This window comes from Rhinolophus ferrumequinum, chromosome 10, assembly GCF_004115265.2.
Source record: "Rhinolophus ferrumequinum isolate MPI-CBG mRhiFer1 chromosome 10, mRhiFer1_v1.p, whole genome shotgun sequence".
Taxonomy (NCBI): Eukaryota; Metazoa; Chordata; class Mammalia; order Chiroptera; family Rhinolophidae; genus Rhinolophus; species Rhinolophus ferrumequinum.
Window position 1 is genome coordinate 90,434,052 of NC_046293.1, and position 14,689 is coordinate 90,448,740.

General features: G+C 48.8%; 1 protein-coding gene across 28 annotated transcripts in view; it reads left to right on the forward strand.

The window, feature by feature from the left end:
- Positions 1–14,689, forward strand: part of CACNA1C (calcium voltage-gated channel subunit alpha1 C) — a 617,393-nt gene that overhangs the window by 448,982 nt on the left and 153,722 nt on the right. For 19 of the 28 annotated variants that reach the window (XM_033118408.1, XM_033118410.1, XM_033118407.1 and 16 more), the window contains exons 8-9: positions 2,368–2,471; positions 9,797–9,969. In XM_033118408.1, the coding sequence (XP_032974299.1) occupies positions 2,368–2,471; positions 9,797–9,969 (277 nt within the window). Of the gene's footprint in view, positions 1–1,964; positions 2,069–2,367; positions 2,472–9,796; positions 9,970–14,689 lie in introns of all 28 variants that reach the window. The other 9 variants (XM_033118404.1, XM_033118415.1, XM_033118423.1 and 6 more) reach the window with 1 other exon arrangement.

Genomic DNA, 14,689 nt, shown 5'->3' on the forward strand with positions numbered 1-14,689 from the left:
AATGCTCAACAAACTGGTGTGAAATTCAGTTAGGACATGGTTAAGTGGCCATAGTGGAAATGCTTCTTTTCCTCCCTGACTCAGTTCTAACCAGTGATCCCCAAGCCCTTGACACAGGTTTTGTACTGTGCACTGTGACTACATTTGGTCGATTCCACTAACCCAAATACAGTAACCTCTGATAAATAGTAATAGATGTGCAGAGAGCATATTGGGATGTAACACCTCAAACAAGTCAGACCAGGCAGGTCACTTGTCAATCTCCTCCTCTTCACACACACAAAGGACACATTTGGCAGCACCCGTAGGAATGTGAGTAAGGCTTCCCAGAGCCCCAGGGGCCCCGAGGACTGGGTCAGGGAGGGGCACTGGGGCAGCATACCTGGACCGCCTGTGGGCACCTGGCAGTAATCAGCGAACTTCAGCGGCTTCAGAACGCCTGGGTGATTCGCGTGCACAGTTCCGAGGCTCGGTGGACTCTCAGGGGAAGGCCCAGGAGTCTGCTTATTCACAGCTCCCCCCAGTGGCGCTGGGGCTGCTGGTCTTCGGACCCCACTCTGAGGAGCGGCATAGCAGAGGTAGATGGTAAATCGCAATATTTGCCACGTTCTTATACTTGAAGTTGGGAGCTATGGAGAGAATGATGTAAATCAGGGGGCTCTCAAACTTGCACGTGCCCCAGACTCACCTGGAGGGCTTGAGGAAACGGGTTATGGGGCACACGCCCAGAATCGCAGGACGGCGCCCAAATACGTGTATTTCAAAACAAGTTCCGGCCGAGACTGACGCTGCTGGCCCACAGGACCCCTCTCTGGGAACCACTGATGTAAAGCATTCAGGAGGCTTCGTGCTTGGGATTTTGGATGCCTGTAAGCTAAATTCACAAAGAAAGTTGGGCTTCATTTATGGAAGATAAGGCTAAACCCTTTCGTCTAGTCGGAAAGCATCAAAAGAAATCGATTAGAGAAACGGAATCAGAATAAAGTTCCCCTTTGAAAATAACGCTGCCCTGTGACCTCGCATCATCTGCACACCCACCCACTCACCTGCGCTGCGCTGGTAAATGTTTAACAACCAGTTGTCAGGGACCAAGGGTAGAGGAGGACTGACATGTGTCACTTGCCCATTTCTGTCCACAGGGCCAGTCTCAGTCTCTTCAGTTCATGAAGTCACTGAACATGGAGTTGGGAGGAGGCCCCCAGGGGTCCTGCAGTGCCCACAGGAGCCAGCTCCATGCCCATTGCTCCAGCTCCTTGAGGGGCTCACAGCGTTTCGTGGGCTGTCTCATTACCTCGTTAGTTAGAGGTCACACTTTCCAGTTAAGGACCGTTTCTATGGAGGCTATGGTTCCAGACACAGGAACCGTTCATTCTCTGAGTACGCCACTAGAGCCAGCTGTCCTGCCTGTGGCCTGGAGTGTCTGTGAAGCCCTGCAGTGTCACCTCTAAGTGCTGGGGCCAGCTCAGGTGCAGGTGGCAAGCCCCTTAAGAGGCTCACCTTCCGCTACCTCCTTGAAGGCTCCGGATCTCCTCCTGCTCTCACAGAAGAGCGGAGGCACTTCTAACACCAAACTCAGGGTACAGATTTAATGCCACACAAGCCCAAAACCACCCCTTGCTAAAGAAATTACTTTTTGAGGCAACCCACCTTCTTAGACAAGTGAATGGAAAACACTGGGGAAATTTTTGTGATCCAGAAAATAGTAACAAAATAAAAACAGAGCCAGACAAGATCTCTCTTGAGGCAGAGACTGCAAAGGTCCTTGACAGTTCAGGTCAAGGTCATGGGAAGTATTCTGAATATAGATGATGCCAGGGTAGCAGTGGATCCTGATCCATGCAGACAAAGGCCAAGTTCAGCCCCACTTGTCTCCTCCAGATTCACTCCACTTCCCTCTCTACCTGCCTCCTCACTTTGACTCAGTTCTGCTTTCTCTCTTTCCTAACTTTCCTTCATCTTTCCAGATGCAGGACGCTATGGGCTATGAGTTACCCTGGGTGTATTTTGTCAGTCTGGTCATCTTTGGATCCTTTTTCGTTCTAAATCTGGTTCTCGGTGTGTTGAGCGGGTAAGCTGACCATTTCTACGTCCTCTTTACATGCAGCCGAGCAAGGTCCCAGGTTCCACTCTATCCATCGCCAGGATCCTCAGGGAAGCGACCCTAAGGGGCCCAGGAAAACCAGGGGGAAAGGTCTCCATTCAACCACAAATTCTGACCCATTGGCTGGCAGGCTGTTTGGCCTCTGATTTGCACCTAGAGGATCAGGGTCCCGGCACTGCATGGGTCAGTGTCTGGATTCGGTGATGGGTGCTGGGCCATGCTTGGCTGCTGTGTGCGCCTCACTAACTATCATTCCGTTCTTCCAGGTCAATGATGCCGTAGGAAGGGACTGGCCCTGGATCTATTTTGTTACACTAATCATCATAGGGTCATTTTTTGTACTTAACTTGGTTCTCGGTGTCCTTAGCGGGTAAGCAGGACCAAGGAAAAAGGTCTTGATTTTTCCATTTATTTTATTTACTCTTTCTGCTATTCTTGGCTTTATTCTTTTTCTGGCTCTGATGAACCTGGGAAAAGGGGCCATCTTAGGAGGCTTAAAGTGGAGGCCTTGGCCTGGCTGGACAGAGGGCCAAATGTACAAGGATTAATCTGTTGGTTTAGACTTCATCAAGAGATACAGAGGCCCACCTGTCTCCTGCCAGCTCATCCAAGCCCCTCCCTCCATCAAGCAGCTGCTCAGGTAGGCAGGATGCTTCTCCTCGTACCTGAGGAGTAGCATGGTGAGACTCTGGAGTGGGAAGGCTTTGGCAGCTGGAAGTGGAGGGAAGATGCACAGACTGTGTGTTTGCAACACGTGCACAGCCTTGCAGATGAGCTCCTGCCTGACCTCTCCAGCCAAGCAGGGTGTGGCGGGCTCACGGTAAAGATTTCACACAGCCTTAGTCAGCGTTGAACAGGGTAATAAGTTTGATTTATAACATAAATAAACAAGTACAGGCTACAAGTATAAGTCTCTTTGGTTCTAATTCCTAGACTGAGCAGTCCGTGTCTGGTCTCCTCTTTTCTGAGTGGAAAGGGGCCCTTAGCTATTTAAAGCCCTAGATTATTTGAGAATAAAGGAGACGGAATATGCTTTCATTTCAATTTATCTACTTGGCTACAAGTATAGAGCCTACCTAATTTTGGCCTTTGCTCAGATGAAGTTAAAAAGCAGCCGCCGTGCTGGGCATCGAGGAGCCCTGGGGATGGCACCTTTACACCATAGGACTCACTGGCCATTTCCTCAGCCCACCTTCTTCTTCAGAAGCCCACACCAGCCAGGCCAAGGCCTAACACCTAAATGTTCCTGGTGACCCTGCTCCTGGGTGACACACTCTGCTGCCTTTGCTACAAGGGGGGTTGCCAATCTATTTCCGCTCTGCTCAAGACAGCTCAGCTGCTTTCATAGCCTTTCCTAGGTCCCTAGGGACATTAATGCTGGGAGAGTCTCACCTAAGGAGCAAGATTGATCTTCATTTTTACTCAGTAATAACTGGGAACAACAGTCCCCACTCCTGCCGTAGCCTACTGCAACGCAGGAGCACTGGTTTCAGTCGTCAGTATCGTGTGAAGGAAGGAACCTGCTTCCATCCTCACCCTTTCCCATGGTGGGTGGGCTGCGAGAGACTTGGATGACATCATGCTTTTTGCCAAGGTAACCCACACGGGAAGTTAGTGTCTTCCATTGGGGTAAGAATGATGAGCAGCAATTCTGGAGCTGGATTCCAACGGAAGCCCCCGCTTAGCAGCTGCCTGGAGGGTGAAGGAGCTTTCATATCTGTATTCCAACATGAGAAAATGCCCCTGTGTTTATATGTGGATCCCCACGGAAAGTATTGAAAAAAATCAACCTCATCACCCCCACTCAAGACAGAAAGTTGGATATCCCAGCTCTGCACTTGCTGGAAGCACAGTGTTAGGTAACTTCACCTTTTTAAAGTTTAGTTACCCGTCTGTGAAAATGAAGGCAATAATACCAGCTCCTAGGTTGTTGTGATGATAGAATGAGATCACTTACGTAAAATACTCAGCATATAGGAAGTGCTCACCAATGGTGCTCTCTTTACACTCATAACTGGAATTATTTATGTAATCATCAAGCGTTAGAACTACTCCAACACTTTCTTTTAAAGATGAGGAAAGTGAGCCCAGAGGTGTTAAGTGACTTGTACACTTGTTTTCACTTAAGTACAATGTCACTTCTGTGGTAAATATAAGAACCAGGCCCCCAGCCTCCCATCACTGCCCATTGGATATATGTTGATTGAGTTTGAACTGCAACACAAGCCCGAGCTCTGAACTTTTAGAAAATTTTCTAACAACTCCCAGAAATTAGAAACAAATCTACATAAGTGAACCCCCCCCAGATCTGATGTAGAGCGTGAGGATCAGGCTTCGAAGGCCCCTCCTCAATCAGAGTACCTGCCCACTGTCATCTTAACCCCGTCAGAAAAGTTATCTTCCTGGTGGTATCGAAGCAGAGAATTCCAATGACAGCAGCTGCTGATGTGAAAGAAAAGTGTTTTTGAAGCCCACATCTGGGCCTGACTAGTCTCGGTGAGACAGGGTGTTTAACACCACCAGCCCAAAGCCTGGCATGTCGTAATGCTCAGAGCGTGGCTGACTCTGAGCAGAATCACGCAAGCTTTCGGAGCTCTCTGCTCTTGTGGGTCCTCGAGTCCACACACTGCTCTCCTGGAGCCTTTCCCGAGCACCTGCACCCTGACCCACTCCCAGAGTGGCAGCCGGCTCCTCGCAGCGCCGCCATCGTGGACGGAACATCTCCCAAGACTTCCTGGGGCTCTGGGCACACCCTCTCCCCAGACGAAGAAGTGTCTGTGTGCAAGCACTCCCCATCTTCCTGGTGTCAGGAGCCCTCTCCTAATCTGTGAGAGGGCTGGCCATTCCAAACAGGCTGCCCTGAGTCCATAAAGTGACGCAACCTGGACCCAGGCTCCTGTTGGCTGACTACATGGTGGCAACAGTTTTGTTTCAAATCAGCATCTTGATTAGTCAGGACTATATAGTAGTCACCACAAGAATGCAGCAAAACGGCCACTTACTCATCAGTCAGACTCCTGATTAAGCCAACCTTCCAGAAGCATTCGTAAGTCTCAGAGCCCAGGGAACCCACTGTCGCAATGACAGCATTAACCAGCAGTCTGTTGGGCTCTGAGCTCGGAGCTTTAGGTGGATTAGCTCATTTAATGCTCACAACAACCTATGAGCTGGGAACTATTCATATTCCAAGTTAGAAAGAAGAGTGAGGTTTAGATGAGGAACTACCTCACTTCTAACTGGTGGAAAATGGAGGATCCAGGATTAAACTCAAGCGATGTGAGTCATAGCCTCTGTTCCTAACCTCCATGTTGTATTGGCTCCCAATCCATTTGACTGGTTAATCCCATATTTTGGAAGTACAGTCAACAAGTAGGGAGACAGAAGCTGCTGTGAGGAAGGGTGAGGGAGCTGCAGCAGGGGCCCATGGCCACTTTTCTACTAGAAAAGCCACTGGGACCAGGAAGAGCCCTGGGAGGAAGCTGCCAAGCCATCACTGGAAGGCTGCAGTGGGCAGCTCTTAGCACTGGGGCTGGCATCCCTGCCAATCTGAACAGTCTCCGGCAGAGGACAGAGGCCCATGTCCACAGCACTGCAGTCTTAGAGCATTCTGGGATGGGGGGTGAAACCTACAGCCATCAATTAAGGATAATATTATTTTATGGCCCAGCACAGTAACTCATCCTAATAAATTATATCCTTCAGTCACCAGGAAAAGGTTCAATTGTGCTGGGAGCACTCTGCTCATGAAGGTAGGGAAGCTGACACTCTATAAAGCTTCCGTTTAAAAGGTAGAAATCAGAAACATTGGTCACAAGAGCATCCTTCAGGCATCCTTTCTCTGGATCTCCCACATACCCAGCGCAGTGCAGTCCTGGTCACCAGGCCGGACAGTCAGTGTGAGGGACAGCCAGCTGGTGGACTTTCTCACAGTGCTTCCATGTCCATTGTCTGTTGAGCCTCATGAGCCACAGGCGTGTTATCAGTGCAGACATGAGTCAGGTTACATTTGCTTCCCCCCAGGAATCTCAATCTCCAGCCTATCAGAATTAAAACAATAGTGACAATGAGATTCTCAAAACTGCACTTGAAGCTGTAATCAGCTGTGAAAGTCCCTGGACTCTGGAATCCATTACCTTTCGTTTTTCGTGATTGCAAACAGAGGGCTTAGACATGTGCCTTCAGTGGACAAGGGACCCGGGATCTCTCAGACGGGGGGGGGCATCCAGTCCCTTTCCCACTGGGAGATGGGCTTGTCTCTCGCCCCCAAAAGCAGAGGGCCTGGTGGGTGGGCATTTTAGAGCATAACTGGACCACGGCACACAACATCCAGATCCAGAAGGAAGCAAGAGAAAAGCAGGACTTACGTGCTTAGTGGGTGGAAGCAGAAGAGACAGCAACATATACAGTCGGTTCTCCTTATTCTGTGAAGTCACCACAAACACTGAATTAATGAATGCTGAACCGCTGCTCTTAGGAGAAACACAAAGTTAGGTTCTGGCGCGCCTCTGGTCATTTTCGTCAAGTGATCAGTACATACCCACGTATTGCGTGTGTTTCTCTTTAAATACACTTTGCTTAATATATATTGTTGCTTTGTTAACATTGAACTCATGGCCAACAGCACTGCAACTCATAGCTGAACAAACGAAGCGTATCCAACACATGTATTTTCTCCGTAAGGCACATCACAGTCTTCTTGTCCTTAGGAACACGAGACGGCACTTCAGCGCTATGCTTGGGGGCCATTTTAAACAGAAAAAATCACCAAGAAAAAGCACAAAAATGCAAAAAATGTGGCACTAAATAGACCATAAAAAGGACATTTGTTTATAGCCTGAGAGCTGAAACAAGAAGCATCACCTTGTCTGACCTCAGCTGGGAATGTGACTCAGGTTTTTTCTTACCATCTGCAAATGTCTGCAATAACTTCATAGGCACACAAGTTATTGATTTGGGTGTTACAAATACATTTTAGTGAGTAGGCCAACACGGAATCTGCAAATAATGAGGACCGACAGTATTGATTAGCGTAGCACCTAGAGCCCCAGCCATCTGTACCGAGTGGATTTTCCACATGCACCTCCTGTGCATGCTTTACGTTACTGAGTCCTGGCCCCCTGGCTCTCCACTCCACCCCTCGTTTTCCATGTTGGTCATTGCTGGCGGGAGATGTGCTCCTGCCTTGTGACAAACACCACAGCTGTGACTGATTGTCTGGCCGGCTCCAGTCCCTAGGCCCAGCACAGCCCGTCAGGCTCGGGCTTCATGTCTTTGTTAGCTCAGTCCCCAGAGCAGACACATGGCTGGCATCCAGGCGAGGAGATGAAGAGAGCCAGGCACTGCTGCCCAGCAAGTCCCTTACTGCGTAGGGTCTGGAGACGGAAACCTGGCTCACCTTCCACCCTGTCACGGTCTGATTGTGCCCCGTGCTCTCTGGGAACCAAAGGGAGCTGCAGGGCTTCAGATCTGACCCCTAACTTCTCTACGCCCCTCACACTCCCAACACACCTCAGTTTTATTTTCTTCCAGTGGATGTTCATTTTGGATCCCCAGAGGTCTTAGGGTATGGATGGTGAGCCTTCATTCCACGGGGCAGATGCTGAAGCAAGACTGGGTCAGTAGTCCCTATTCCAGTTTTATCCCAATCCTATTCTCCCAACTCCAGAAGAAGGATGGTTAGCTGTTTCGTAACTAGAATTTGAACCCTCTGCAAAATATTCCAAAAGAGCTAAAGCGAAACCTCAGCTACTCACTCAACTTACAACCCAAACCCATTCCACAGAAAAGGAATGGAGAATGCAAATGCGTGTGGGCAGAAAGAGTCAAGAGAGGCGCCCTTGAAAGCCAGTTTGGGGGTGATTCACATGGAGAGGGAACCGCTGTATGAAGTGACTGTCTCCAGAGAGCCAGCCACCGGCCCTGGGGAGATGTGACCAGGTGTAGAGGTTTGGGGGCAGATGGGCTGGCATCTCTCCGTGCTCATCCCCAAGAGCAAAAGGAGGGAGGGGCAAAGCAGAGCAAGGCTTCCATCTTCACTGCAAACTGGCAATCTGGCCCCTTTTCCCAGTCATTACACATCCTCGGAAGGAAATGAAAGTACCCGCCAGTTGGCAGGAAGCCTGAGAAAGAGCAAGTTCAATCCAATTAGAATTGGATTCAATCAAATTTAAGAAGGAAATTCCGTTCAAACCAGAGCATCATTAAGGCCGCAATTGAAGAGAATTTGTTAGCTTGAGAGCCCCCAGGTCTCCCCATTCAAAAGTTCCCTAGGCCCCTCCCAGGCCCAACCCCATTTCATCATAAAAATGGTGCGTGCTAAAACCTGTGCTCTCCCATACAGCACTGGCGAAATGCAAATACCACACACTGAATGTGGCAGGAGAGCCACCCTCCATCCCTGAGGGGAGTCTAGAGCCTTTCAAGGTGATTTCTGCAGACTCCTGCCCTGAACTACATCTTTACTGCTGAAAGAAGGAGAAATCCTGTCTCTAAGAATTAACCAGGATGCCCAGTGCAACACACACACACACACACCCCGCAAAGGGCCCCATTTCCCATCGACTGAATACCAAATACAGAAATGCTCCTATATACTATTTGGGAAGAAAAGGCACAGACTCGCTTTGAGAGTTGAGAACTAGCCTTCATGATTGTCTCCTTCTGCTGCCAGCCCCCTCCTTGCTCGGAAAGTGAAATCGAAGTCAGAGAGAAAATAAGGACAGAACCATAGAAAACAGAAAAGAAGTCGCCATTCCGTCAGAAATTTTTCAATAGGCCCCACTTCCAGCAATCCCCAACTCAATTCCAGTTTCTATGTATTATTACCTTAAGCTGAATGCATCATTTAACTTTTATATCATCTTGATTTTATACATTTCCCATGCTGATTAGATTTCCTTTTTAACCTAAAGGGCAGTCCCCAGGACATTTTCTTGTGTTTGGAATCCTCATTTGTCCCCATGTGGGAAAGAACTTTCTCCAGATTAGAAATCCCTCCAGGCAGCTAAGAGTGGCAGGACAAACCTTAATCATGAAAATAGAGATTGAATCCTGTGGGTCTTAAATCAGTGGTATACTGGTAAATATTTAACAATTGGCTCTTTGGGGAAAAAGCCCTGGTTTATAACATTTGCCTATTTCCATGGTTTAAATATTCCTACCATGGTCAATTTCAAGCCACCAAGGAGACATCACTGAAGCCAGGGTTGGGAAGAGACGTACACAGGTGACTCTCAGGAGATTCTGTGGGTGCGCAGGCTTCAGCACACCGCTGCTCCTAACACTTTTTGTCACCCAGAGGCTCTTGAGACTTTTTTTAGCTTCTGCCCAATACTGAGGGAAATGAAAGTGCATGTGCCATACTGTTGGGGGCGGATTTGGGTGGCTGTTTGGAAGGAGTTTCCGGGTCACTGGAGAACAGTTGTTATCGAAGGCAAAGCCTGTGATGATGATCCAGGAAAAAGGGAAATGGATTTTATCCCTTCCCCTTCAGTGATTCCTCCATTTATATGAGACTAAGACAAACCTGAGATGACTAGAGAAAGCTGTCTGTGGCAATAGGGGTCTATGGGCGGGCTTCCTAGTACAGAGCAATTAATGCTTTTGTTTCCTCTTATCTCCATTGCTCCTTCATGCTGGCCCGCTCCCTCCTTCCACGCGTTCCCCTGCTCTACCCACTCCACTCTCTCTCACCAGAGAGTTTTCCAAAGAGAGGGAGAAGGCCAAGGCTCGGGGAGATTTCCAAAAGCTGCGAGAGAAGCAGCAGCTGGAAGAGGACCTGAAAGGCTACCTGGACTGGATCACTCAGGCAGAAGACATCGACCCCGAGAACGAGGACGAAGGCGTGGATGAGGAGAAACCCCGAAACAGTGAGCAGCGTCCTCTGTGTTGGGCTGGGTCCTGAGGGATGGAGGGGACAGCGGGGAGGACCGCAAAAACCTTTTACCACCAACCTTTCTTTACAGTTTGTCTTCCTGGAGCAACATTTGTTTCATAGGTTGCAATCATTTGCTACTCATAGAAATGAGTCACAGATGTAAAATAATTGCTGTTGATCTATAAAGCCTCATATTCCCTTTAGAATCTTTGATCTTAAAGACACTGGAGCTTTTGCTAAGGCGGACTCTGTATCAGACATTCTGCTCCAGGCTCCATCTCTTGGGACAGAGGAGCTGGCTTCCTGTTCCAGGCTTGTTCAAAAGGAACGATTTCCACCAAGCAGCTACCTGGAAAGAAGGCTTCTCACCCCTTTGCTGTAGACTTCCAAGCACCATTGTGCTTTCTTATAGGAAAAGGAGCCAAAGGTTTCTTTTAAGGAAGTTAGAGTCAAAGATCTGGGGAAGTACTAAATGGGAAGATTGAGGAAGCCCAGAGGCGTTTGATAGAATGCAATTAGATTATAGAATTTGAGCCAAATCCCTTCCTCTGGGGTTGCACGGAGCAGATTGTTGGATGGACTATGGCTGCGATAGAAATGAGCGTGACAGGTGATAGTGACCTGTAAGTGCAGGGAAGGTGATGAATCGTGGAAATCCAGGCTCTCATCTGATAAGCCCAGTGGTTCTCAAAGTGTGGTCCCTGCACCAGCAGCACCAGCTTCACCTGGGACCCGGCCAGAAAAACACATTTCTTAGGCTGCACTTCAGGTCTACTGACTCAGAAACTCTGGGGTGGAGCCCAGCAATCGGCTTGAACAAGCCCACGGGTGATTGTGATGCAGGGTAAATTTGAGAACCACTGGGTTAGCTCTAACCACTCTTCCTGTTTCATTTGCCCTTGAGCTCTGTGACTCTACCACACTCTCTGCTCCTCTTTCTATGTGCAATCTTTCCCTTTCGTTGCACGTGTTTGAATAGGTGCATTTCTGTCCTTGAGCAGCCTAACTTAGAAATGTGTTCCTAAATATTGAGCATCTGGGGTAGTCAGGAACCAAACAGGTTAAATAGCCACCCAAGACAGTTGCTGTTTGGAGTCAGGCAGGTAAGAGCGGAAAGCCAAAAACATTTCTTGAGCGGAGAGGGAAATGACAAGACCCCCTGAGGCTCAGGGAAACTGACCGAGGGAAAGCAGGATGTCATTATTGAGCAAATGCTTCTCTCCTTGAGGAGGCCAGGAAGACTGCACTGTCAGGAGCGCTGACCCAGAGAAAATTACAGTCTTCCCGTCGGTATGTAGGCGTGTGGGTACATACATACACGAGCACATACATGGAAATACAGTGAGGCTCGTGTCGGCCTTGTGAGCAGGCATGAGCGATGTCCCCGTGTTCAAACTCCCGAACTGATTTGTGTGTGTTTCTACTCATCAGTATCTGGGTTTGAACTGGGAATCTAGAGAAGGAACAGGTCGGGGAGGAAGGGAAAGAGACAGCCAGCAGTACAGCACATCTGTCAACTGTTCCCTTCCTGGTAACTCTGCTCAAGGTACAAATGCAAAATTAAAACACACGAGCAGCAGGACTGGTAACAACATAATTTAATATCCTAGGAGGCCTTTGCGCTCTACTGAGTCATTTTGCAAGTTGGAAGACAAGGCCTTCAACGGATTATAACAGTGAACAATGAGGCCATTGAGGGTCTTTCTGGAAAAAACCCTGGCAGATTCTATTACAGTGTTGCTGGAGCTGTGGGGTGGTTAATTAGCTTGCGGCCCTGAGCGGTGTGGTAAATAAATAAGGTGGCCTGTGAGCCGCAGAGAAGCTTACCTCTGAAACACAGGAACTGGCACCTTGGCTCTTCTCTCCATCCTAAGTCAGGAGGGAGCCCCAAGCTCCTGATCAATGCTGACGAGCAGGTTTCTTAGCACGTTATTGAAAATGTGTGGCACCCATTACCTGCTTAGTGGTCAGTTGCTGTCTACAGACACAGTTATTCTGTTCTCTGCCTAAAGCAAGAGCTCCCAAGAAGTGTGCTGCTTCCCTGTCCTGCCCACTAAGTAAATAAATTCCGAAGAGTTCCCAGTGTGGAGAATTCTTTGCTGCTGCAGCAGATCACTGGGACTAGGCCCATCTACCCACATTTCTGGCCCAGTGGACAGATCCTCTGCCAAGATTTTCATAAAACCCGAATATGGGTGCAGTCAGACTCTGGAGACTGTTGTTCCTCCCACCGTGTACTTTCCTGACGGCTGGAGGAGTCGTTGGTGTCTGCTTCTTGCCCTCAGCCAGCCTTCCCGCGGAGAATGGAATGGGGGTCTGCCTCCTTCAATTGTAGAAATGGTGGCAGAACAATTCTAGGGGGATGGGGAAAGGGAATGCATGTATAAAAAGCCAGATATAGAGTACAATAGACACATGCAGTGAAATGAAGGTGAGAGACTCCGTAATGGAGCCAGGAAATGAGTCCAAAGGACTGTGTCTTTTGGGGTAGTCCAATTGAAAGCAGTTGATGTAATTAAATTATTAGCGAATTGGCAACCTAGTAGACTTTCAGGAAAGGCAAGCCCATGTCTCAGAAATGGTAGTCTTGTCTTCAGAACTGCACAGTATGCCCTTTGAAGCAAACGCAAGGGGGGAAATGCTGCTATAAAGTGTATGTGTGTTTCAATCGCAGTAGTGTCTTAGTCTCTGAAATTAAAAGATTACAATACAGGGTATTTGTCAGTTCCTATCAGCTCAAAAACTAAGCAGTCTTTTAAGAAAAAAGGCATCATCACTCTTCATCAGCAGCTCTGGCAACTCCTGCTTTTACCCTGGGCAGAAGTCCTGTCAGCACTCACGAGATGCCACTGGTGTAAGACGTTGCTGAGAAAGAGGTGGCTCCAGTGCAGGAGCAATTCAGTGACACATCGTTAAATGGTAGCTGAGCGTACCTGCGGGAGCCCAATTATTCATTTTTCCTGGGAAAAGCTACAAAAACCACTGAGGAAATCAAAAGAATAGTGATAGGGAAGACAGCAGAGAGAAAGGGCATAGTTAGGAAGTATTTCTCTAAGTAATTAGACATGTGGCCAGTAAACTATACACAAAAATACATTCTGGTTCATCCATTCTTCCACCCATCCATCCACCAATGGAAGGTCTGCTCCACACCAGGGAAATGGCAATGAACAAAATAGTCAAAAATCCCTGCCCGCAACTTTTCTTCTAGTGAGGAGACAGACAATAAATAGTATGTCAGACAGTGACAAGTACCATGGAGAAAGAAAAAACAGCAAAGGGGCAGAGCGCTGAGAGATTGTAATTTAGGTAGGGTGGCCGGGAAACATCTCACTGAGGAAATGGCATTTGAATAAAGACTTGAAGGCAATAGGAAATGAGCCAGCTAGATATTTGGGAAAAGAGCATTCCGGGCAGAGGGAGCAGCCGATGGGAAGGCCTCAGGCAGGAGCAGGGCTGACACATTAGAGGGACAGAGAGGAGGCTCATGTGACTAGAGAGGGTGAACAAGGGGGAGAAAAGTAGGCGATGAGGTCCAAGTAACCAGGAAGTACATCATAAGGTCACTATAAGGACTTGGACTTTTACGAGGAGTGAGCGAAGAAGCCACTGGGGGTTTTGAGTTGAGAAGTGACATGATTTGACCCAGGTTTAACAGGAGGCCCCCTGGCGACCACATGCAGAATGGAATGGAGGTGGGGGAAGGTGAAGCCGAGCACCATGGAGGAGGCACCTCGTCTTGGTAACAATGAGGTGATACAGTCAGGCTCCCCCTGTCCCGTTAACAATGAGGTGATACAGTCAGGCTCCCCTGTCCTGGTAACAATGGGGCAAAACAGTCAGACTCCCCCTGTCCTGGTAACAATGAGGTGATACAGTCAGGTTCCCCTGTCCTGGTAACAATGGGGCAAAACAGTCAGACTCCCCCTGTCCTGGTAACAATGAGGTGATACAGTCAGGTTCCCCTGTCCTGGTAACAATGGGGCAAAACAGTCAGACTCCCCCTGTCCTGGTAACAATGAGGTGATACAGTCAGGCTCCCCTGTCCTGGTAACAATGGGGCAAAACAGTCAGGCTCCCCCTGTCCTGGTAACAATGAGGTGATACAGTCAGGCTCCCCCTGTCCCGTTAACAATGAGGTGATACAGTCAGGCTCCCCTGTCCTGGTAACAATGGGGCAAAACAGTCAGACTCCCCCTGTCCTGGTAACAATGAGGTGATACAGTCAGGTTCCCCTGTCCTGGTAACAATGGGGCAAAACAGTCAGACTCCCCCTGTCCTGGTAACAATGAGGTGATACAGTCAGGTTCCCCTGTCCTGGTAACAATGGGGCAAAACAGTCAGACTCCCCCTGTCCTGGTAACAATGAGGTGATACAGTCAGGCTCCCCTGTCCTGGTAACAATGGGGCAAAACAGTCAGGCTCCCCCTGTCCTGGTAACAATGAGGTGATACAGTCAGGCTCCCCCTGTCCCGTTAACAATGAGGTGATACAGTCAGGCTCCCCTGTCCTGGTAACAATGGGGCAAAACAGTCAGACTCCCCCTGTCCTGGTAACAATGAGGTGATACAGTCAGGTTCCCCTGTCCTGGTAACAATGGGGCAAAACGGTCAGACTCCCCCTGTCCTGGTAACAATGAGGTGATACAGTCAGGCTCCCCTGTCCTGGTAACAATGGGGCAAAACAGTCAAACTCCCCCTGTCCTGGTAACA